We start from the raw sequence: 26,481 nt of genomic DNA on the forward strand, positions 1-26,481 counted from the left end.
CTACTGGTCGAGCAACTCTGGGTCTGGGCCTGCTGGTCGAGCACATGTCGGGAAGGCGTTGGCTGATGTCGGAGGGCTTGGAGTTGCTGCGGTAGTTCAGGCCTTTTGTCGAACACTTGGTGGTCAGGTGGCTCTTGGTTTTGGGGGGAGCTCCGGCGACGGCGTATAACCGGCCGGAAGGCTTCCTTGCTTGCGGGTTGTGTCTTGGTTTTTGGAGAACTACGGCGACGGCGTATAACCGGCCTGATAGCTCTCCTTTGTTCTTCGTTGTCGGGGAGGCGTTGGCTGGTGTCGGAGGGCTTGGAGTTGCTGCGGTAATTCAGGCTTTTCGTCGAACACCTGGAGGTCAGGTAGGTTTTTCAGGTGTCTCTTGGTTTTGGGGGGAGCTTCGGCGACGGCGTATAACCGGCCGGAAGGCTTCCTTGCTTGCGGGTTATGTCTTGGTTTTTGGAGAGCTACGGCGACGGCGTATAACCGGCCGGATAGCTCTCCTTTGTTCTTCGTTTCTCTTTGTGTTTGTGTTTGTTCTCACGGCGACGGCGTCTAACCGGCCGTGTGGTTTTTATGTTTTTTGGTTGGGCTTTTGGCGACGGCGTCTCACCGGCCTCTTGCCTTGTTGTTTGCGTTGGTGGAGAGCCAGGATTGTTTGGGGACGATGGTTAGGCCGGAGTTCCGGAAACTTTCCCTTCCGCTCTCCCCTTCTTTTGTTTTCGTTTTCTAGACGGATACTCTTTTTCCTTTTCTCGGTTTTTCCCTTTGGGGTTTTTCGAGAAAAGGTTTTAATGAGGCTCGGCCCTTAGTCTGCTTTCTTGTGCTTTCAAGGGTTGTTTTTGGGTTTTCTTTCTTTTTATAAAATCGCAGTTTATATATTGAAATATAAATATTATTTGACAATATTTCTTTATATTATTATTGACGCAATTTAACATAATTGATGTGTTAAATAAATATTAAGTGTAAAAATATTTAAAAAAAAAGATGTAATTTCAAAGAAAGAAAAATTTTAATTAAATTTTTATTTTAGGTTGAAATATACAACAAAACTGATAACACAAAAAAAAGGCATAAAGGTGACATGGCATCATTGGCATGGCCACATCAAAAACAGGCTTTAGGTGTCAATGTCACAAAAAGCTAAAATAATTGATTTTGTGCTCGAACAAATAGTGTAAATGTAAAAAATAGAAGTTATAGTCATTATTTTCAAATTTCGTAATTTATAGTGTTCTTTCTGAAAACACTGAAAAATTACGATCTTGTTTTAATAATTAATTCAGCATTTATCACTAGGGCTGAGCAAAACCAAACCGGAACCGCCAAACCGAACCGAACCGAACCAAATCGGGCGGTTTGGTTCGGTTTATGTAGAGAAAACGGTTCGGTTTGGTTTGAAAAATTTCAAACCGCCAGAAAACGGTTCGGGTTCGGTTTGAGAAAAACGGTTTGGTTTATAAACCGAACCCGCCCGATTTAAATATAATTAATAAATATTTATTTTTAAATAATTAATTAATAAATATTTAAAAATTAAATTTAGAATTTTACACTTTACATTTGTAATGGACAGAATCCGTGCAACCCGAAATCATGCGGTCCAACGGGTCGGCCCAATGAAGCAAGTCCATACGTAAGTCAATAGTAGTTGGTGTAATGGACAGAATCCGTGCAACCCGAAATCATGCGGCCCAACGGGTCGGCCCAATGAAGCAAGTCCATACGTAAGTAGTAGTTGGATACCTAGGAAAAATAGGAAGATATGAAAGGACGTTTCCGGGGGAATCGGAACCAGAAGGGTTTCAGAGAATACTCTAGAAACCCTAGTCGCCACCCTACGGGCCCGTGACCTATATATGCCCCAGCCCATTAACATAACAGGACACGGTCAATGATTCATTCCGACTCTGGACTCACACACGATCTCTCACTCCCGCTATCTCCGCTCTTCCGTTCCGCCTCCACGCTGACAACTTTCTAGGGTTCCGATCGTCCGGCTGACCCCGCTAGCCCCGACGTCCGTCGCCCTTTGATCCATACCGCCCATTAGCTCTACCTCTGACTACTGGATCAACCGGATCAGTCGGAGAACTCCCTCATTACCATCCTTATTCTATCTTCTCTCCATCGTTTAATTATTGTCATTACGTTACTTACGTTATTATTCATATCAATTCACTGACTTGAGCGTCGGAGGCCCTTCCATCGACACCCCCACCGGTGCTCTTCGGAGGGCTCTAACGTTGCTTGTGGTTTCAGGTTGCTAGTGCCCATCGATCCAGACGTTACTGACGTCACTTCCGTAATTGTTGGATTCACCCCCTACAATTTGGCGCCCACCGTGGGGCCCTAGCAATCAAAAGCTACACCATGAGTGCTCCGAACGATGCTCACGACCCGAACAACGCCTCAGACCAATTGGGTTCAACCCAATCGGAGTTGCTTGCCCAAGTGGAGGTGAATGCCCGGATCTCCGCTTTGGCCGACCAAATTACGCGAGAACGGGAGAGTAGGCTCTTATTGGAAAAACAGAATGCGGAACTACTCGCTCGGTTGAATGCTTTCGCCCAGGCCCAGACGCCTCCTCAAATCCAAACACCCCGTGATAACCGGTTCCGAGTTCCCATCAACTCCATGATAGACATAGAGGATGTCCCGCTCACACCCCATGGAACTGAGATCAACCCAGATGACCCTTCATCATCGGTAAGGAACAATAGATCGGAGACTACCCATGCTAACCCGGATACCCTTCTTGTGAATACAGATGAAACACGCACCCTAGATCGGACGCCCGGAACAATAGGGACAAACGCAACAGGGGCCCTCACCCAGGCCAACCTGACGACCGGGGGAATAGGTCAGTCAACCTTGACGGGTCGGACCGGCATCGCCCCTGAAGATGACTTCTTGCGTGACGCCCCAACGGGCCAACCAGATGGGCCAAGGCGAGCAGGCCCAGTGAGCCAGAATGGCGGAACTCACGATCAACCACCTCTGGTCGAACAGGGCCAACACGGCATGCGGGGCATCCAATAGAGTATGGACCCCGTCCTGGCCAGAAGACTGGCAGATATGGAAGCCATCATCCAACGAATCCCAGGAGTCCCGGCCCCGATCAAGAAGAGTGCAGAGAATTGCTTCGCTGACTCTCCGTTCGTGGATGAGATAGCCTTGGTGGAAATGCCCAGAAAGTTTAACTTTCCACATATGAAGATGTTTGACGGTGCATCCGATCCAGACGACCATATAGCTCAATACCGCCAGAGAATGTTTACCGTGGCTATCCCTCGTGACATGAGGGAGGCATGCATGTGTAAGGGGTTCGGTTCTAGCCTAATAGGACCGGCCCTCCAGTGGTATACGAACCTTCCTAATAATTCAATTAGATCTTTTGCTCAACTAACGGATGTTTTTGTTCAACAGTATGCAAGCAGCAGGAAACTAGAGAAAATCTCAGAAGACCTGTACGTTATTGTCCAAAGGCATGGTGAGCCTCTTCGGGACTACATCGGACGCTTCAACAAAGAGAAAGTGTCAATCACCAACTGCAGCGAACAAACCGCTGTCACGGCCTTCCGTAAGGGCCTTCTACCAGGGTCAGACTTGTACAAGACACTTACCAAGTATCCGTGCAAGACAATGGAAGACGTGTTGATCCAGGCTTGGGCTCAAATCAAATGGGAAGAGGACCAGTACAACATGCAAAGAGTCTTTCCGCCAGAGAGACCCGAAAGAGATTACAGGGTTGACAGGAGATCCGGTCGTGACAATCGTGACAGACGAAGTGAGCCTTACACGCCATCTCATAGAGGAAACAAAGGGAGAGGAGACTATGATCGAGCACCAAGTACGCGCCCGCGTGAAAGAGCAAAACTCCCAGAATACCTCCTATCTATTTCACCCGTAGAGGCGGTAACAGCTCTGATGAACCTTGGCGATAAAGTTAGTTGGCCGGAGAAAATGAGAGCCCCACCCGACCAAAGAGATAGATCAAAATGGTGTGACTTCCACAGTGACCACGGTCACCGCACGGACGAATGCATCGCGCTCAAACTGGAAGTGGCGAACTTATTGAAAAAAGGGCACCTCACCAATTACTTGACTGACAAAGGCAAGCAGACCCTGCAGCAGGCGAGGGATAGACAAGAGAAACACAGAGACGACAGCCCGCCAGACCCGCCGCATCATGAGAGAACTGTAAACGTGATATCCGGAGGTTCCGAGGTCAGCGGAGTCACTCACTCAGCCGCAAAGAGGCATACCAGACAGGCTAGATCAAGCAAATCCGGGGTTCCACCTTCAGGAAAAGCGGGAACAACAGACCCTACTCAACTGATCAGCTTTGCAACATCCGAATCAGACAAGCTTCTACACCCTCATCATGATGCTTTAGTTATTTCCATTTATATTGCTAACTGCTTGACAAAGCGTGTACTAATAGACAATGGTAGCTCTGCCAATATTCTGTTTTACAGTGCATACAGGGAGATGGGTTTGGATGAGTCCAAGCTAATCAAGAAGGCTGCCGTACTCGTCGGCTTCAGTGGCGAGAGTACGACCACTGTAGGGGAGATCGATCTTCCCGTCTATGCAGAAGGAGTCAACCTGTCCACTAGGTTTCTCGTGGTAGACGCCCCGTCTGCATACAACGTCATCCTGGGCTGTCCATGGATCCACGGAATGGAAGCAGTACCATCCACCTATCATCAAGTCATACGATTCCCAACCAAATGGGGAGTTAAGGAGATCAAGGGAGAGCAAAAGGACTCCAGGGCGTGCTACCAGACCACTATGAAAGCAAAAAGTCCGTCATTATAGCAACTACAGCAGGAAGCTCCGTCTCGTTCGAAGATGAATAAAGAATGCACGTCGAATCAATCAATTACACCAGGAGGGATACCTGAGTCGCTCAATCGTGTTCATCAATCGAGGTGCATGGGAGTACAGGAACGCCCGAATGATACTCTGCAGTGCACTCAAGACGTGAATCGACAGACGGAGCACTATAATCGAGCTACACAAATGAAGAGACCACGCAGCCTGATCGAGGAGGAGACGGTGGAGATAGAGGAAGTTCAAATTAATGTCAACTTTCCAGATCACAAAGTTCGGATTGGAGCGCAACTCGAACCGGAGCTCAGAGAGAAGCTTATCAATTTCCTATCTGATTATTACGATTGTTTCGCTTGGTCCCATGAGGACATGACAGGGATTGACCCTAGTATCATTGTTCACAGGTTACAGGTCACCACGGGCTACCCACCGAGGAAGCAAAAACGTAGAAAATTCACACCGGAGAGGAACCAAGTAGTGAATGATGAAGTCACGAAGCTCCTCAAGAATGGATTGATTCGGGAGGTCCACTATCCCGAATGGCTCGCAAACGTGGTGGTAGTCAAGAAAAAGAATGACAAATGGCGGGTGTGCATCGACTTCATGGACCTCAATAAGGCATGCCCGAAAGATTCGTTCCCACTACCACACATCGACATGCTAGTAGACGCGACAGCGGGCCATGAATTAATGAGTTTCATGGACGCATACTCGGGATACCATCAGATCCGGATGCACCCCGATGATGAGGAAAAGACGGCCTTCATGACCAGCGTAGCGTTATTCTGCTACAAGTATATGCCATTCAGATTGAAGAATGCAGGAGCAACATATCAACGCTTGGTCAATCGGATGTTTGCAAGCCTGCTAGGCCAAACAATGGAAGTCTACATCGACGACATGTTGGTCAAGTCCATCCACGCGAAGGACCACATTGATCACTTGAGGGAGACGTTTAAAATTCTTAGAAAATACAATATGAAGCTAAATCCTACTAAATGTTCCTTTGGTGTCAATGCAGGGAAGTTCCTAGGTTACATGGTGACCCAGCGGGGAATAGAGGCAAACCCGGCTCAAATCGAGTCAATTCAAAGAATCCCTTCACCCACATGCGTGAAAGACGTTCAGAAACTGACGGGGAGAATAGCCGCTTTAAGCCGCTTCATTTCAAGGTCGTCCGAAAAATGCCACCTCTTCTTCAACACTTTGAGGAAGTCAAGAACGTTCGAGTGGACTGAGGAGTGCGAGGAAGCTCTAAAACAGCTCAAGCAATACTTGACCAGCTCGCCATTACTCGCAAAACCAAAGAACCATGAGATTTTGTTGGTGTATCTGGCCGTCTCCGATACTGCCGTCAGTGCCGTGTTGGTCAGAGAGGAAGATGGAAAGCAGTCACCAATCTACTACGTAAGTAAGTCACTACTTGGTGCAGAGACCCGATACAGCCAGCTGGAGAAGCTAGCTCTCGCACTAGTCCACGCGGCAAGGAAGTTACGTCCGTATTTCCAGTGTCATCCGATTGTAGTCGCCACCACATATCCCTTGAAGGCCATACTCCATAAACCGGAACTATCCGATCGACTGACTAAGTGGGCGGTGGAATTGAGTGAATACGACATCACATTCAAGCCACGGACCGCACTTAAATCTCAGGTATTAGCCGACTTCGTAGTTGACTTCACACCTAACCTTACTATGCAGGCAGACCAGGAATTATGTTGTATGACGGAGGAACCCGATCAGACTGGAATTTGGAAACTATACGTCGATGGATCCAGCAATATGCGAGGAAGTGGACTTGGAATCGTCCTGTCATCACCACAAGGAGATATCATGGAACGATCAATCCGATGTAAATTCAAAGCGACGAACAACGAGGCTGAATACGAAGCCATGCTAGCCGGACTCGGACTAGCTAAGGAAATTGGGGTAAAACGCATTGACGTATTCAGTGATTCTCAACTTGTAGTTAACCAGATGCAGGGTACATTTCAAGCCAAAGATACTAAAATGGCGGCTTACCTGGGCAAGACGAAAGAGCTCCAATCATGCTTTGAAGAATTCACCGTCAATCAAGTACCGAGGGGGGAGAACGGCCATGCTGACGCTTTAGCCAACCTTGGGTCAGCAATTCAGACCGCACAACCTAAAACTGTAACGATCACTTGTCTTCAATATCCAGCAATCCAAAAAGGTGAGGCCGAAGAACAGGTGACCGAAGTATCAGTCGAACGAACATGGATTACCCCCATAATGGAATATCTCGAGAGAGATATACTCCCGGATGATCGTAACAAAGCACGTCGGCTCAAGGCCCAAGCAGCACGGTTCTGCATCATTCGAGGTAAACTGTACAAACGTTCATTTACTGGTCCCTATTTGAAGTGCATTAACCCTGCAGAAGCAAGATACGTCTTGTCCGAATTACACGAAGGTGAATGTGGTAACCACTCGGGAGGCAGAAGCCTCACACACTGCGCCTTAACCAACGGTTACTACTGGCCCACAATGAAAGCAGATGCAGCTGATTACGCCAAAAAATGCGATAAGTGCCAACGGTTCGCCCAAGTATCACATCTGCCGCCGGAACCCCTGACCGTTATCACTTCACCATGGCCATTCATGAAATGGGGGATGGACATTGTAGGTAAATTGCCCGTTGCACCCGGACAGAAGGTATACATGTTGGCAGTAACTGATTATTTTAGCAAATGGATAGAAGCAGAGTCTTTCCACCAAGTGCGTGACAAAGAAGTCAAGGGGTTCATATGGAAGAACGTGATCTGTCGGTACGGGGTACCCAAAGAGATTGTCACGGATAATGGATCACAATTCATCAGCGCGGACTTCCAGGGCTTTTGTAAGTTCTGGAATATAAAGCTGAGCTTCTCAACACCAAGGTATCCTCAGGCAAACGGACAAGCGGAGTCTTCCAACAAAACCATCATGAACACCCTGAAGAAACGGCTAGAAAAGGCCAAAGGCAAATGGGCAGATGAGTTACCAGGCGTGCTATGGTCCTACCGAACAACTACAAGAACATCAACAGGGGAAACACCATTCTCCCTCGCCTATGGGATGGAGGCAGTAATCCCAACGGAAAGCGAAGTACCCACCGCCAGACATGAGCTCACGACAGACGATGGGAATCAAGAGGCCATGTGCCACGAGTTAGATCTCCTTGATGAGAAATGGAACAAAGCAAGTATCCGACTAGCTTCCTACCAACAAAGCATCGCCAGACATTACAACAAACATATCCGCACCCGCACATTTAAGCCGGGCGACTGGGTATTACGAAAAGTATTCCAGAACACCAAGGAAACAGGTGCGGGTAAATTAGCCCCAAATTGGGAAGGGCCATTTCTGGTCACCAAAGTGGTTGGACACGGAGCATACAAATTGCAAACAACGGACGAACGTGACATCAACAACAGTTGGAACGCCATCCATCTCAAACAGTATCACGCTTGATCTCTACGCTTCTACTTTATTTCATAAGGTCTTCCGAGACCAACTCAATCTACTACACGTTTACTGACCTTTGCATGCAGGTCAGAACTACATTCGGGCTTGATCCCTTAATTGGGTATGTAGGCAGCTCTAAGGAGCGCAGCCCACCCCCCCTCCCCCTCCCCCTTAAGTTTATCAACTAAGTCTAAATGGGGGGAACAAATTTCACATACAAGGCGCCAGCCCCGTCTCGCCCGAACACCCTGAATTTAGCCTTAAGTTTATCAACTAAGTCTAAATGGGGGGAACAAATTTCACATACAAGGCGCCAGCCCCGTCTCGCCCGAACACCCTGAATTTAGCCTTAAGTTTATCAACTAAGTCTAAATGGGGGGAACAAATTTCACATACAAGGCGCAAGCCCCGTCTCGCCCGAACACCCTGAATTTAGCCTTAAGTTTATCAACTAAGTCTAAATGGGGGGAACAAATTTCACATACAAAGCGCAAGCCCGTCTTACCCCAAACACCTTGAATTTAGCCTTAAGTTTATCAACTAAGTCTAAATGGGGGGAACAAATTTCACATACAAGGCGCCAGCCCCGTCTCGCCCGAACACCCTAAATTTAGCCTTAAGTTTATCAACTAAGTCTAAATGGGAGGAACAAATTTCACATACAAGGCGCAAGCCCCGTCTCGCCCGAACACCCTGAATTTAGCCTTAAGTTTATCAACTAAGTCTAAATGGGGGGAACAAATTTCACATACAAGGCGCAAGCCCGTCTCGCCCGAACACCCTGAATTTAGCCTTAAGTTTAAACAACTAAGTCTAAATGGGGGGAAAAATATACATACACAAGGCGCACGCCATGCACGCCCCGCACGCCCCGTATTATTCCATTGTCCATATGGGGGGATCCCCAGCCGCGTCCCCCCTACACCGCGCACGCCATGCACGCCCTGCAATCCTCCATAATCCATGTTTGGGGAGCCCCAACTTCATTACCTCACGCCCGGCACGCCCCGCACGCCCGGCGCTCCTCCATCATCCATGTTGGGAGAGCCCCAACTTCACTACCCCACGCCCGGCACGCCCCGCACGCCCGGCGCTCTTCCATCATCCATGTTGGGAAAGCTCCAACTTCACTACCCCACGCCCGGTACGCCCCGCACACCCGGCGCTCCTCCATCATCCATGTTGGGGAGCTCCAACATCACTACCCCACGCCCGGCATGCCCCGCACGCCCGACGCTCTTCCATCATCCATGTTGGGGAAGCTCCAACTTCACTACCCCACGCCCGGTACGCCCCGCACGCCCGGCGCTCCTCTATCATCCATGTTGGGAAGCTCCAACATCACTACCCCACGCCCGGCACGCCCGGCGCTCTTCCATCATCCATGTTGGGGAAGCTCCAACTTCACTACCCCACGCCCGGTACGCCCCGCACGCCCGGCGCTCCTCCATCATCCATGTTGGGGAGCTCCAACATCACCACCCACGCCCGGCACGCCCCGCGCGCACGGCGCTCTTCCATCATCCATGTTGGGGAAGCTCCAACTTCACTACCCCACGCCCGGTACGTCCCGCACGCCCGGCGCTCCTCCATCATCCATGTTGGAGAGCTCCAACATCACCTTCCCACGCCGCACGTGCCCTACGATCCAGCTAAACTAGGCAACACGCCCTCCTCTTCTCCGGTAAGCCCCTCTCGAAAATTATGCCAAGGATATACGGATCACACGAAAAACTTTAAAACTCCATAGTTATAATATAACTAAGGAGTGGGGGACAAACTGTAATGGACAGAATCCGTGCAACCCGAAATCATGCGGTCCAACGGGTCGGCCCAATGAAGCAAGTCCATACGTAAGTCAATACTAGTTGGTGTAATGGACAGAATCCGTGCAACCCGAAATCATGCGGCCCAACGGGTCGGCCCAATGAAGCAATTCCATACGTAAGTAGTAGTTGGATACCTAGGAAAAATAGGAAGATATGAAAGGACGTTTCCGGGGGAATCGGAACCAGAAGGGTTTCAGAGAATACTCTAGAAACCCTAGTCGCCACCCTACGGGCCCGTGACCTATATATGCCCCAGCCCATTAACATAACAGGACACGGTCAATGATTCATTCCGACTCTGGACTCACACACGATCTCTCACTCCCGCTATCTCCGCTCTTCCGTTCCGCCTCCACGCTGACAACTTTCTAGGGTTCCGATCGTCCGGCTGACCCCGCTAGCCCCGACGTCCGTCGCCCTTTGATCCATACCGCCCATTAGCTCTACCTCTGACTACTGGATCAACCGGATCAGTCAGAGAACTCCCTCATTACCATCCTTATTCTATCTTCTCTCCATCGTTTAATTATTGTCATTACGTTACTTACGTTATTATTCATATCAATTCACTGACTTGAGCGTCGGAGGCCCTTCCATCGACACCCCCACCGGTGCTCTTCGGAGGGCTCTAACGTTGCTTGTGGTTTCAGGTTGCTAGTGCCCATCGATCCAGACGTTACTGACGTCACTTCCGTAATTGTTGGATTCACCCCCTACAACATTAAATTCAAAAGTACATAAGATTTTTATTCTGTGCTTGTTCTTTAATTTTTACAAACTCTTGATTGTAGAAGTAAATGGATTTATCTAGATGTGGTAATTTTTGCTTATTCATAGTACTTTAATTTTTGCTTATAGCTTTTAAAAAAAAACGGTTTTGGTCAAACCGAACCGAACCGAACCGAACCGAACCGAAAATTTACAGTTTGGTTTGGTTCGGTTTTGACCAGTCAAACTGTTTGGTTTGGTTCGAAATTTTTTAAGCGGTTTGGGTTTCGGGTTGGGTATTTCGGTTCGGTTTCAACCCAACCCGCCCGAATGCTCACCCCTATTTATCACTAATGGTTGGTTGGGGATGAGATTCAGTATCCCACAATATTATGTGTCTCACTATGTCCCACTCTTATAACTATTATTTTAATAATAATTTTTATAAAAATAAAATTTATTATATATAATACTATGAACTATACTCCATAATTTTTAAATTTATCAGCCTATTATTAACTAATAAAAGTAAAATTAAATGATAAAAATAATTATATACCCTAATTAAATGGAATAGACCCTAGTTAATAATCATAAAATTAAATTAAATTAAATTAAATTAAAGCATACACAGTTGAAATTGAAGAAAAAATGTATAAGAAAATAAACAAACTTGAAAATGGGACACAAAGTACGACGTCAAATATATTGCACAAAAAAATTATGGTAAATTAAATCTCAATCCGTTCGACTCGCAATGACCGAGCAAGTCAAGCTGCTGAAATAAGATTTTATTAAAAGAAAGAAACAGCGTAGAACCAAAAACCCTTGAAAGCACAAAGATGCAGACTAAGGGCCGAGCCTCGTTAAAACATCATTAAGAAAACCGGCGAGGGAAAACCTAAATGAGGAAAAAGAGTACTCGTCTAAGGACCGAGCCCGACAGAGCTGAGTTGGGAGGCCTCAAGGATTCCGGCCGAACCATCACCCCTAGGCCACCCGACTCACGACCGATCCAAGACAAAAGGAGAAGAACCTCGAAATCAAGCAAACCGAGTAAAAAAGGGAATAGAGACATCCTCCGTGACAAATTCATTTAAACCGTCAATGGCATAAGGCCAAAACCCTCCATCCCTAGTATGAGAAGCCAAAAAATCCACCGACCTGTCAAGCATTAGTGTATTTATCGCTAATGCATGACTCGCATTGATAGAGCGAAATTCGCTATTCGAGTAAATCATAACAACATGATGAAGTTTCAAATTTACTAAGTAAGGCCAACTATATCCTTTCAAATTCAAAAATGCTTAGCTTTTATAATTTTCTTTTATAGTGTATATTTTTTGTTTTTAGATTTTGGAGGTGGGTAAAAGCTATGATCATATTAACATTTACAACATATATAAATAATTATACCAATTTCTTATAAAAGAAAATTTATGTCAAGTATTAATGCATTTTCTACTATAATTCGATGACTTTTTTACCCTGGTATCAAGCTGATCCTGGCTTTCGATTATTTTTATTTATTTTGCATCTGTTATTACCTCCATGACTCCGATGATGACAGAGAGTGACATGTAAACTTCATTGTGGTTTTCTATAATTTAAAGTATAAAACTAATAGGATCTTTGGAATCCATAATTCATACAATATTGCATACCTTTCTCCATGATAGGATTCGATATGGTTGGTTTTCACGTGTTTCTCTTCCTTGACGTTTCTTTTATGTTCTCTCTGTGTAATTGATGGCTAGTGTGATAATATTACCCCTCCTTGAAGTGAAAATAAGGAAGGAAAAATGGTGTTTGTGTAAGATGTGGAATAAAAAAGCAAACATTTAAAGCCATAAATTTTTGTTATCCCTCCATTTAGAGGGATAAAAAGCAAATACACCATAAGTGATGAAGACGACCAAATTATGTATGCGTTAATTGGCTTTTTAATTTCCCTGAACAAGACTCTTATTATTCCCCATCAAATAATATTTACCAATTAATTATCGCTCTAATCTCCCCTCCAAAAAAATATAGCTCTAATAGGTCCAATTAATAACTTAATCTTAAAACAAAAACTTGAGTACAATCAAGTGTATTATACAACTGGGTTGATCGCACCCATAATAATGTTATTCATATGATTTGGGTCAGAATACGGGTCAAAATCTAAGTGTGGGTGTAACCTGATTTTACCCAAGACCACCTCTATTCTTAAAATTATTAACATATTCACAAGGTTACAAATTATATCGTTTCAATATATATGTTCAATTAATAATTTACTCTTAAAATTATTAAAACACTGACAAGGCCGTCAACTACTATAAATTTGGACTTTTTATACAACCGTATAACTACGGTTTTATATATATACACATAAAGTCATAGTCTATTCGTATAAACTTGTGTCTTTTTTTTTTGAATCTATACTATATTAAAAAGGGTGTTTCCAATTTGAAATTAATTTTAAATTAATTTCAAAATTGAGTGACAATTTTGTAATTATAATAAAATCGAAGGATTATGTTTAAACTATATATTTTTCTTTTTATTTTCATTTTCTTTAACTTCTTATTTGTTGTTACATTTCTTTCCAAAATTGTGAAATTCAATTAATTATAAAATATTTAATATGCATATCAAATTAAAGATCACAATAAGAGCTTTAATATAATAGTATATTTACGAAAATATTTAATTTAAAATATAAAAATTAAATTTTTTTAAATATTAAAGTTTTATAAATTTCTCTCTCATCTCTCATCTATTTTAAATAAATATATTTTTAATTCTTTTTAATTACTATTTTATTTTTAATTTTTTAACTTATTTTTTTATTTTTGTTTTACATAATATCAAATTTTATAATGAGTTAATACATGAGAGTGCCCACTTTTTTTTAGTAAAATTAAAATTTACCCACTTAAATAAAAACTTTAAAAAATACCCACTTTTTGTAAAAAATTATCCACTTTTTATATTAAATGACTAAACTACCCTTAAGATTAAAATTAAAAAAAAATTCAAAAAAAAAAAATCACTACCCTTGCCCTGCCCACCACACAGCGACCCCACCCCCCAAGCCAAAAAAAAAAATTTACTCCCCCTGCCCGGTTCTACCCCCAGACCCCCGACCCCACCTACCCCCACCCCCCCCACCCCCCAAGCCCAAAAAAAAATTACTTCTGCATCCCACTGCCCTGACCCCCCACCTGCCCCCTCCCCCCCCCTCCCGTGCCACCCACCCACAAGCCATTTTTTTTAATTCAAACTTTAAAAACTCAAATTCACAACTACTTGAATTCACATTTATAATATATTTCGATTGTGAATTAAATTCTGGTTGTGAATTCGACTGGTTGTGAATTCACAACAAAATATTTTTTTTTAATTTAAGGGTAAAGGGTAAAATGGTAAGTGTGAGTATTTTTTTTAAGTTTTTATTTTAATGGGTAATTTTTAAGTTTACTAAAAGAAATTGGCTATTTTTAAAATCCACTCTTTTATATTGTGAATTCTGTAATGACCCGCTCTTTTATATATTTTAAATCCAGTTATGAGTGTTTATTTTTGTTCATCAGTGAATGAAAACGGTTATTATCCTGATATGAATTCAGCTTATGATCCTGAATTTATATTGTTAAAACAGTCAATGATATTATTTCAGAGTTATAACTGACTTAGCAAAGTCACGTTATTTATTTAAGCGAGATGGAATTAGAATTTATTTTTACTCAAGTCGTGGATTATTTCCGACTCGTGAGTTAATTAAATCTGCGGATTTAATTTAGATTCATTTTATAACTTATCGATTTTAGCGAGTTATCACATGTCGAAATCGAGATTTATGTAAATATACAGTATCAAAGCAGAATCGAAGCCAGTATTTTATTACAGTTACTGAACCACAGAGATTTGTTTATTACAATATATATATATATAAAATACTACAATCTGCTTCGATAAAACAGTATTACACGCACACAACATATTTTTACAACTACCAGTAACAATATACAATATTCCAATCACATTGATACATTGATGTCCACAACTCATAATAACATACAAAGTCATCAGTATCATTACACAAACTTTCTTTTTCGCTCCACCATGCTTTTCTCCCCATTCATACAACACCACCACTACACTTTGTCAAGCCAATTGAAGAGCAACAACTCCTCCTCACTTAGTTAACTCCAGCCAAACAACACCACATTCTTCCACCTTATTCCCATATATCAACCGCAATTAATGGAGAGCAACAACTAATCATTTCAGCTATTTTCAATTTGCTCAATACCTCAACAATTGAAGGAGTAGAGAGATAACCTTCATTCATTACTCTGCCAAGTTCAAAAGGGTAAGCCATACTTTAACTCTCTCTAGCTCTGCCATGTATTCCTCCTGCATTATTAAGGGGAACATCATATGATTCTATTTCAGATTCTATCAGCTTCATTTAAACCAACGACAATCAGCCAACCAACAGTCATTTTCAAGGTATTAATTCAATACCAAATATTCAATCCAGTTGTATGCATATCAAAGCATGATCAGTATATAATGATAGAAAACATTGTTGCATAATGGACATAGCAATCAACTAAAGTCAGTTTTTATGTGTTATTCATGAGTTAGACAATGAGGACTTTCGAAATAGAAACAAACCACTATGGCTAGTTTTACCCACTGCATAATCGAATTATAGAAATACTAGAGCTCAATAGAATCATGAACTGAGTTTACAACAAGCTTTGAGTTTCGTTCACAATAGAGTATTAAGAATGAACTTAGCTTCGAATGGAAAAGGGCGCAGCCTGTTCGGTCGAGCCATGAAGCGATGATTGGGCGACGGCTCAAGGGGATCCAAGCGCCAACCGTGAATCACGGCGACGTGCAGAGGCACGCCGGACTCGTGCGCAGCAGCGGCGGTTCCAAGGACAGCAGCGTTGACGGCGTCGAGCGGTGAAAGGTAGAAGACTCCCGACCTCAGCGATGGTCCTCGCCGGATTCCAGTAGCAGCAGCGGCGTCGGGGCTCGGAGAATCGACGGAGACAACAGACTTTCGACGGTGAAGTCCGAGAACGGCAACAGCAGCAGGCGGCTTAGCTGCTGCCCGTCGATCCAGAGAGAGAAAAGAGGGCTCGACGTCGAAGAGGAAATTGAGGACGGGAGTTGGACGGCGCCGCTCCCAGCCGACGACCGTTCGCCGGATTTCGAAAGTGGAAGTGGCAGATTCAGATGATGGAGAAATTAGGGCTTCTTCTTCGTTCCTTCAATAGATTCGAGGGAGAGATGAACGTTTGAAGCCGAGAGGAGATGGGCGAAGGGAGTGTCCGAGTCAGGCAGAGCAACGACCGGCGACCGTTCGCCGTCCTTCCATGGGCAGCGGCGACGGCGGCGATTTCTAAATTGGGAGGGGAGAGTGACAGCTCTGTTTCGGAGAGGATAAGAAGGACGTGGAGGGATTGACGTTGACGAGGAGAAGCGGCGAAGCGTCGACCTCGCCGGTTTGCAGAGCGGCGGCGGCGGGCGCCTCGGCTGAAGGCAGAGCGAGAGGGAGAGAGGCGTGCTTGATTTGAGAGATGAGAGAGACCGAGTATTGAGGGTGAGAGGAAGGCATTTGGGCTTTCTTGATTATTCACATATTTGGGCCTTTCTTATTTAATTGAGTTGGGCCGAAAAATTTGGGCCTCCTATTTATTTATTGGGCTTTGTTATTTATTTTCAGTGGGCTTGAGTTGGGCTGAGTTATTTATTAATTTTGGGCCGATTTTAAATTAGGAATTGGGCTTCAGAATTTATTTATATGGACCGATTTTAATTACTGATTGGGCCTCTGATTTTATTTATATGGGCTTTGATTTAATTGTTGTTTTGATTTGTATGGGCTTTATTTAATTGAGTTGGACTCTATTTATTTTAATAATTGGGCCGAAAATTGGGCCTCCTATTTATTTTCTTTGGGCTTCATAATTATTTATTTTTGGGCCTTGTTGTATTGTAATTGGGCCGATTTTAATTATGAATTGGGCCTCTGATTTTATTTATATGGGCCGATTTTAATTACTGATTGGGCCTCTTAATTTATTTATATGGGCCTTTAATTATTCACATATTTGGGCTACTGTATCATTTCAGTTGGGCCTTATTTATTTTACTCAGATGGGCCTCTATTACATTATTTCTTTGGGCCGAATTTATTTAAATTGAAGCCCATCTATTTTATTGGGCTGTTATATTATCTTCGTTGGACCTCGTTTGATTTATTTAATTGAGCCCAGTTAATCAAATTATTTATTTATTGGGCCAAGATTTATTTAATTACTTGAGCCGATGAATTATTTCAATTGGGCCTCTCATGTTAATTATTCAAGCCCACTTCTATTTAATTAATTATTGGGCTGTCTTATGTTGATCCTTTTAATTATTTAATCTTATAACATTACTTATTCCTATTTATTAAGCCCGATTAATTATGAGGTTATAAAGCGAATAAGTCGAAGTTTTTATTTATTTCTTTTCTATCGATTACCTCGAGTAAGATTATTTAATCAGTGGAGTATAACATCCTGAAGAGAATAGATTAATTTTAGTTAATTATCCGGTTTCATGAGACAAGACTTAGTTTTATCCGATAGCTTGGATTTATAATAGAATCTTCCAGATTATTATCTCAGAATAATAATTCATGCATAAGGATCATGCATCATTAATTCTGTATTCTCATTATTTGAGGATTTTACTCGAGCAGTATCTTATTTATATTCTCGTAATAAAGGTCAAGCACGAGATTAATAATCGGTCAAGGAGCTACTGTATCACAGAAAGTTTCTATCAGGTGGGCATTACTTTCATATATATCAAATGAGTTTAAATGTTACGTTCAAGCAAGTTATTTCATGACTAAATTAATTGAAGTTATTTCAAATATTGTCTTGCCATAAAATGTTTCAATTTCAGTATGATATCTATCTGATGTTACTTTTATCATGTAATCGAATTCGGGTCTTGAGCAGTTGATAGCTATCCTGCCAGGGCTAGTGTACACCAGTGACCGTGAGTCATCTAGCGGGTTGGCCGGTCAAGTGACCGTGAGAGGTGGCCACCTCTCCGGCACACAGTTCCAGATATGATAGATTACAAGAGAACTTAGACTGCAGTCGAACTTTAAGAATCACAAATGAATTTAGTAAGCTTGGGCCTTTTAGCGAAAAACTCCCTTGCTGTACTGTTTATGATGGCATGACAATTTACAGTTTTGAAGCATGTATTTTTATACTTAGGCATACGTGCCCACTGAGTACTTTTGTACTCAGCCCTGCATATATTTCTAAATGTGCAGGTTGAGTAGCTGCCGATGGTGATGAAGTGACGAGCGAGATTTTTTTGTCTTATTATATATTAATGAACTCTAGGGTTACATGTCTTCATACATGTAATCAGAATCATATTCCGCTGCATACTCAGAAGTTTTATGTTATTTTGGATAAGTCGGAGTTATCCGAGCTTACTAGTTATTTGAGTCTATACGACTAAAACTCCGTTATATTATAAATATCCATGTTGTTAACAATGATGAAATGCGATCCTTTCTTGTTTGAATATTCCCCTTTCTACCCCGCTTCTAATCTCCCTCCATTAGTCACGGTTTCCCCGGCTTAATTATCCTTAATTAGGGCCGGTCGTGACAGAGTGGTATCAGAGCAGTTTATTTGCTCTGAACCCTAGAGTTAATAAATTTTTCTAGTATGATCACTAGTATGAAAGAGTCAGTCGGCAAAAGCTCAGCACTTCATCACATCGCTATGCTCAACAGAAAGGAATGTAACAGAAAGTTTTTGAATGTTGAAGTTTATATTTCGCCTTGATGCAAATGTTGATTTTACTTATGCCTTTTTATGGAGATGTTACTCAATGAACTTAGATGCGCTAAGGATGCATGATCACTGTTATGAACACAACAATAGAAGGAATTTAGCAAGAACATTTTTGCTTTTCTCTGTAAATTGAGGCGATGAGTAAGTTACAAAGTTAGTGAACCAGACGAGAAATCAACAAACAAAATACAAAGGGGAGTAACGAAAAGTGTCACACACGAGATAGTGACACGGGCATAGATCTTCGTTCGGATTATTCACGCGAGGCGGATACCGAATCAACTATTGCCTTAATCAGAGTATAGTGGGAACACTTTTCATAGTAATAAGAATACCCTACATAGTTTGGAAACTGCAACATAGCGGAGTTATCTCTTTTCAAAAACCTAGTTAGTACTAGTTGCAGCATATTTAAGACTTCACGAATTATATTCGAGTCTAGTGTTAGGCTATTATGATTATAATACCGTGGTTTGAATTTCGAGACCTCAAGTAGAATTATTACCTTACTGTTGTAGATATGTTTGAACCCTACTGTTTTTGCCACCTATTTTGATATTCGTGAGTTTGATTATGCGACCTTCATGTATAGATGGCAAGGATGCGCTTTACCAGACGACGGCCGTTGCGTCGAGATGCTAGTCCGGATACTATCAGGAACTCATATTTTACTTATCGCCGATGCCACGGTGATGACTTAGGCCAATTCTTGGCCGGCTTCCATCGACACTGGGTCGCTGCAAGAGACCATGGGATATCGGACTATGACGGAATGGAGCGGCTAATGGAATTGCTGCCATCAGAATGGCAGGGATGGGCGAGGATGATTTCCGCTCACTACATCACTCGTTCTGGCAGGTCCTATGATTTGCATTATGACTTCTCTGGATTTACTGCTGAGATCCAGGCACAATTCACTCGTTGGGGAAATGCTCCTCGAGGGCCGTATACACGTCCGGGAGACCTTGCTCGAGTCGGAGTACCTTCGCCCGACGAACTACTGGACCCACTTCCGGAGCCGACTCCACCAGCAGCCCCTATCTTAGGGCAACCCAGGAGGCACGACGCTGAGGCAGGCCCCTCTAGGCCTCAAGCCTACAGAGATTTTCCACCTGGCACGGGTTCAGTGTCATTAGTCTGTGAGCCACCATTGTCATCGAGGCAGTTGAGCAAGGCAGAGATAGCAGCCGCTATGGTCGACGTTGACAGAGTCTTAGCCGATACCATGGATTTCCTCAATAAGGGAAAAGCCCCGGCCATGGACGACCGCCCAACTCTTCGAGTCACCTTGAAGATGATTCGCTCAGCCATCATTGGCCAGGCAGCAGGTGAAGGAGGGGGTGAGTCGCACCCATCTGGCGGAGAAACAGATGAGGACCCAGAGGAAGATCCGGAAGAGGATCCAGAGGAAGACAGCCATGCCCCGACCCAGGGATCGTGTACCCGATCTTCTTAGACCGGTTTATATATATATCTAATAGGATGATATTTAAATATTCCAGAAACATAGATTGTTCTGATGCTTTTGTATGCCATGTGTCGGCATAGACTTTTGACTAGTATTAGGACGGAGACGCGAAACCTTGAGACGTTCCGTGACTGAGTAGTTTTTGTAATGGCTCACTAGGTAGCCAGTTCATCATGTGTGGTACTTAGATAGATCTTTGAATCTAGATTTTATGATGATGTAAAGTCCTCATTGAGGCAATTTTCCCTATGTTATATATGGTGATCTTATTGGTTTTTCGCAGCAAGTTGTTCCGCTATGTTTTATTTATATATTCGCTTAAGTTTTAGCAAGAGCAGAACTCGATGAGTTAAAGAGTAACTATAGAAATGTTAGTATGGCCTTATTTTTTTTTAATGCGCTGACAACTTGTGTTTAACCCAATAGAATGCCGCCAAAACGAGGACGACCAAGAGGAGGGGGCAGGATTCCCCGAAATGAAAGAAGAGGCCCAGAAACAGGGCCAGAACCAGAACCCGAAATAGTTCAACCACCTGTTCAGCCAGAACGACGGATTGAAGAATTATTCTTGCGACAGAACCCACCTACCTTCAACGGGACAGGAGACCCGGCAGAAGCTGAAACTTGGGTTCGCGCTATTGAACGCATTTTCAACTTCCTGCGTTGCACCGACCAAGAACGTCTGACTTGTATGTCCTTTCAGTTGACTGGGTCAGCTGATTTCTGGTGGGAAGCACGGATGAAAACGATGACAGCAGAGCAGTTAGAAAACCTGACCTGGGAACAATTCAAAGCCAGTATATATGACAAGTATATACCCAAGAGCTACCGCAAGAAGAAGGAAGCTGAATTTTACAATCTAAAGCAAGGGAAGATGTCGGTAACTCAATATGACAGGATGTTCTGCGATATGTCTAGATATGCGCCGGAACAAGTGGACACAGATGAGAAGATGGCCGAAAAGTTTTGTGCCGGTCTGAGGCACGAGATTAGGATGGCCTTGGCAAGCCATGGAGGATTGTCTTACACTGAGTCGCTCAGCCGAGCGTTAGACATTGAGGCAGCCATGCCAGGAGATAGACTTGCAACTGTACCTGCTCCAGCACCTCTACATGATCAAAATCATAATCAGAATTTCAAAGGGAAGAGGAGATGGGACAACAGTAACCCGAACCAAAGCGAGAAGAGGCCATGGCAGGGACGGGTCTTCCAGTCACAGGGCTATGGAGGTCAGAGTGCACCGAAACAGATGGGAAATAACCAACAGAGGGCCCCACATTGCCCCAAATGTAACAAAAATCATGTGGGAATCTGTAAGGCCGGCAGTGATAGTTGCTATATCTGTAACCAGAAAGGGCACTATGCAAACCGGTGCCCGAATAAGCAACATGGAACGAGTTCAAGGCCAAACCCACCTATCCAGGCTCCGCATCTTCGAGCAATTCAAGCTTTGCCCCAACCATACCCAAGGCAGCAACCACAGTATCAGCAGCCACAGCAGCACCAACAGCTACAGTACCAACCACAACCTCAACAACCATATCAGCAACAGGCCCGCCAACAACAGCAGCGACAACAGAAACAACATGAAAAACCTCGTCATGCTAGAGCCTATGCTATGAGACAGAAGCAGCCCGAGAACAACCAGGGAAACCTGGCAGGTATGGGCATGCTACTCAATACTCCTGTTGTACTTCTATTTGATACGGGCGCATCGCATACTTTCATTTCAAGTACATGTGTTGACACATTAAAACTTAAAATGGAAAGAGCTGACCAGGAGTTGAGTATATCATCACCTATAGGAGGGATGACGACAGTAGATCATGTGTGCTTGAACCTAGAACTGAACATAGGGTCACACAAGATTGTAGTAAACAACTCTTATGTTATACCGATGGGAGATGTGGACATAATCCTAGGAATGGACTGGCTAGCCGAGAACTATGCCACCATCCTTTGTAACGAAAGACAGATATTGTTTCGACCCCCAGGAAGGGAGCCGTCACATTTCCACGGAATTAGTATGGGGAGAAGAAAGATGATCATCTCCGCCCTACAAGCAACGAAAATGATGAAGAAGGGATACCCAGCTTACCTCGTATACTTGCACGGAGAACTGGGTACTGAAAAGAGTATAGAAGATGTAGCAATTGTACGGGACTTTTCAGATGTATTTCCAGAGATTCTGCCAGGGCCACCACCAGACAGACCAATTGAGTTTACCATTGATTTGGAGCCCGGGGCAACTCCCATTTCGAAGGCACCATACCGGATGGCTCCTAAAGAGTTGGAAGAACTCAAGATACAACTGCAAGAACTTTTGGAACTTGGATTCATTAGGCCAAGTGTATCACCTTGGGGTGCACCTGTACTTTTTGTGAAGAAAAAGGATGGCACATTGAGAATGTGCATAGACTATAGGGAACTGAACAAAGTGACACTGAAGAACAAATATCCTTTACCAAGGATAGATGACCTCTTCGACCAGCTCAAGGAAGCAAGCGTGTTCTCGAAGATTGATTTGCGGTCTGGTTATCACCAGCTGAAGATTCGACCAGAAGACGTACCTAAGACGGCATTTCGAACTAGGTATGGCCACTACGAATTTGTAGTTGTGCCATTCGGGCTAACTAATGCGCCAGCCGTGTTCATGGACCTCATGAATCGAGTGTTCCATCCGTATTTAGACAAATTTGTCTTGGTATTCATAGATGACATCCTGATCTACTCGAAGAACGATAAAGACCATGAGGAACATCTGAGAATTGTTCTAGAAACGTTGAGGACAGAGCGCCTTTATGCCAAATTCAGCAAGTGTGAGTTTTGGCTCAGCGAAGTCACGTTTTTAGGACATATTGTATCATCAGAAGGGATTAAAGTGGACCCTGAAAAAGTGCAAGCAGTGCGCGAATGGAAATCGCCTACTAACCCTAATGAGATAAGAAGTTTCTTAGGATTGGCAGGTTACTATAGGAGGTTTATGGAAGGATTTTCCAAAATTGCAAGGCCAATGACGCAACTACTCAGGAAGGGAATAAAATTTTCTTGGACAGAGGAGTGCGAGAAGAGCTTCCAAGAACTTAAGGAGAAGTTAACTACGACACCAGTGTTAGCCGTCCCAACAGCTGATAAGGAATATATGATCTACACAGACGCGTCCAAAAATGGACTTGGTTGTGTGCTGATGCAAGAAGGAAGAGTGATAGCATATGCGTCACGACAGCTTAGGCCACATGAACTGAATTACCCGACTCATGATCTGGAGTTAGCTGCAGTGGTGCATGCGCTGAAGATTTGGAGACACCACCTATATGGAGTTAGGTGTGAAATATTCACAGATCATAAAAGCCTGAAATACTTTTTCGAGCAAAAGGACCTCAACATGAGACAGAGGAGATGGCTCGAACTAGTGAAGGATTATGACTGCGGTATTAACTACCACCCGGGTAAAGCCAATGTAGTAGCTGATGCATTGAGCCGAAAAACTCAATCTAGGTTGGGATGTCTCGTCACCCAAGAGAATGAGCTCATCAAAGAGTTTGGAAAAATGAGCATAGAAGTGGTTAAACCACCAGGGACGATAGCAAGCGTTGTTGCAACAATACCTAGCTTGAGAAAGATGATTGTAGAAGCACAAAGAAAAGACGAGAAAATGGAGAAATTACGGGAAGCAGTAAGGAAAGGAGGAGTCAAGAATTATCAAGAAGCAGCAGATAATGCTATCATCTTTGAGGGAAGAATATGCATTCCCCACGATGATGAGCTTAAGGATAAAATCATGAGTGAGGCTCACGATACCCCTTATACTGCCCACCCTGGGAGTACTAAGATGTATCAGGACCTAAAGAAACACTTTTGGTGGGAAGGAATGAAGAGAGACATAACGTCATTTGTGGAGAAATGCCTAGCATGCCAACAGGTGAAGGCCTTACATCAAAGGCCATATGGAAAACTACAACCGTTGGAAATTCCAGAATGGAAGTGGGAGCACATAGCAATGGATTTTGTGACCAGTTTGCCCAAAACAAAGAAAGGAAACACTGCCATTTGGGTAATAGTGGATCGACTCACAAAATGTGCTCATTTTATACCAATACCGATCACACATGGGTCAGACAAGCTAGCTCAGTTGTATGTTCGAGAGATTGTACGTTTACACGGTGTACCAGTGTCGATCACTTCAGACCGAGACTCAAAATTTACTTCTAGATTTTGGATGAGCTTACAGAAGGAGTTAGGCACGAGGTTAAATTTCAGCACCGCCTTCCACCCGCAGACAGATGGGCAGTCTGAAAGGACAATTCAGACCCTCGAAGATATGTTGAGAACAGTGGTGTTGGATAGAGGTGGAAGTTGGGAAGTAGTACTGCCGTTGATTGAATTTGCCTATAATAACAGTTACCAGGCGACTATCGATATGGCACCATATGAGGCATTGTATGGAAGAAAATGTAGATCACCACTTTATTGGGATGAAGTGGGTGAGAGAAAAGTTTTAGGACCAGACATGGTAAATGAGATGGTTGAGATAGTCCGCCAAATCAGAGGGCGAATAAAGGAGGCGCAAGATAGACAGAAATCTTACGCTGATGCACGCCGAACCGAATTACAGTTTGAAATAGGAGACAAGGTCTTCCTAAAGGTATCTCCTACCAAGGGGATAACTAGGTTTGGTGTCAAGGGAAAACTTAGGCCCCGATTCGTAGGACCTTATGAGATTTTGGAAAGAATAGGCCCAGTAGCCTATAGGTTGGCATTACCGCCAAGTTTTGGAAACGTTCACAATGTTTTCCACGTATCACAACTCAGAAAATACGTTTTCGATCCAAAGCACATAATCCACCAAGAAGAGATGATCCTTTGCCCAGACTTAAGTTATGAAGAGAGACCAGAAGCCATTCTAGATCGAAAAGTACAACAACTCAGGAATAAGGCAATCACATCAGTGAAAGTCTTATGGAGACACCACGGGCAAGAGGAAGCCACGTGGGAGCTTGAAGACAAAATGAAGGAGAAATACCCCGAACTGTTTTAGAAGAAATATGCAAATTTCGGGACGAAATTTTTGTTAAGAGGGGTAGTATGTAATGACCCGCTCTTTTATATATTTTAAATCCAGTTATGAGTGTTTATTTTTGTTCATCAGTGAATGAAAACGGTTATTATCCTGATATGAATTCAGCTTATGATCCTGAATTTATATTGTTAAAACAGTCAATGATATTATTTCAGAGTTATAACTGACTTAGCAAAGTCACGTTATTTATTTAAGCGAGATGGAATTAGAATTTATTTTTACTCAAGTCGTGGATTATTTCCGACTCGTGAGTTAATTAAATCTGCGGATTTAATTTAGATTCATTTTATAACTTATCGATTTTAGCGAGTTATCACATGTCGAAATCGAGATTTATGTAAATATACAGTATCAAAGCAGAATCGAAGCCAGTATTTTATTACAGTTACTGAACCACAGAGATTTGTTTATTACAATATATATATATATAAAATACTACAATCTGCTTCGATAAAACAGTATTACACGCACACAACATATTTTTACAACTACCAGTAACAATATACAATATTCCAATCACATTGATACATTGATGTCCACAACTCATAATAACATACAAAGTCATCAGTATCATTACACAAACTTTCTTTTTCGCTCCACCATGCTTTTCTCCCCATTCATACAACACCACCACTACACTTTGTCAAGCCAATTGAAGAGCAACAACTCCTCCTCACTTAGTTAACTCCAGCCAAACAACACCACATTCTTCCACCTTATTCCCATATATCAACCGCAATTAATGGAGAGCAACAACTAATCATTTCAGCTATTTTCAATTTGCTCAATACCTCAACAATTGAAGGAGTAGAGAGATAACCTTCATTCATTACTCTGCCAAGTTCAAAAGGGTAAGCCATACTTTAACTCTCTCTAGCTCTGCCATGTATTCCTCCTGCATTATTAAGGGGAACATCATATGATTCTATTTCAGATTCTATCAGCTTCATTTAAACCAACGACAATCAGCCAACCAACAGTCATTTTCAAGGTATTAATTCAATACCAAATATTCAATCCAGTTGTATGCATATCAAAGCATGATCAGTATATAATGATAGAAAACATTGTTGCATAATGGACATAGCAATCAACTAAAGTCAGTTTTTATGTGTTATTCATGAGTTAGACAATGAGGACTTTCGAAATAGAAACAAACCACTATGGCTAGTTTTACCCACTGCATAATCGAATTATAGAAATACTAGAGCTCAA

General features: G+C 43.1%; 1 protein-coding gene and 3 long non-coding RNA genes across 4 annotated transcripts; 2 read left to right on the top strand and 2 right to left on the bottom strand.

The window, feature by feature from the left end:
• The first annotated feature begins 3,036 nt into the window (after nucleotides 1–3,036).
• On the top strand, nucleotides 3,037–4,815 carry LOC131023369 (uncharacterized). Its single transcript, XM_057952909.1, has one exon. It carries the CDS (start codon nucleotides 3,037–3,039, stop codon nucleotides 4,813–4,815), a length of 1,779 nt encoding a protein of 592 aa, XP_057808892.1.
• Nucleotides 4,816–14,793: 9,978 nt separating this feature from the next.
• LOC131021373 (uncharacterized) lies at nucleotides 14,794–15,281 on the bottom strand. Its single transcript, XR_009100932.1, has 2 exons — nucleotides 15,168–15,281; nucleotides 14,794–15,062 (listed from the first exon to the last, which is right to left on the bottom strand). It is a non-coding gene; the product is annotated as an uncharacterized LOC131021373 (long non-coding RNA).
• Nucleotides 15,281–18,422, top strand: LOC131021372 (uncharacterized). The gene is made up of 2 exons (XR_009100931.1): nucleotides 15,281–15,338; nucleotides 15,648–18,422. It is a non-coding gene; the product is annotated as an uncharacterized LOC131021372 (long non-coding RNA).
• A 7,290-nt stretch (nucleotides 18,423–25,712) lies between these two features.
• Nucleotides 25,713–26,200, bottom strand: LOC131021374 (uncharacterized). Its single transcript, XR_009100933.1, has 2 exons — nucleotides 26,087–26,200; nucleotides 25,713–25,981 (listed from the first exon to the last, which is right to left on the bottom strand). It is a non-coding gene; the product is annotated as an uncharacterized LOC131021374 (long non-coding RNA).
• Between the last annotated feature and the right edge of the window lie 281 nt (nucleotides 26,201–26,481).

This window comes from Salvia miltiorrhiza, chromosome 4, assembly GCF_028751815.1.
Source record: "Salvia miltiorrhiza cultivar Shanhuang (shh) chromosome 4, IMPLAD_Smil_shh, whole genome shotgun sequence".
NCBI classification, from domain to species: domain Eukaryota; kingdom Viridiplantae; phylum Streptophyta; class Magnoliopsida; order Lamiales; family Lamiaceae; genus Salvia; species Salvia miltiorrhiza.

Excerpts from the sequence above, each read along its gene's own strand:
- LOC131023369 (XM_057952909.1), top strand. The coding sequence starts at position 3,037 with ATGGACCCCGTCCTGGCCAGAAGACTGGCAGATATGGAAGCCATCATC.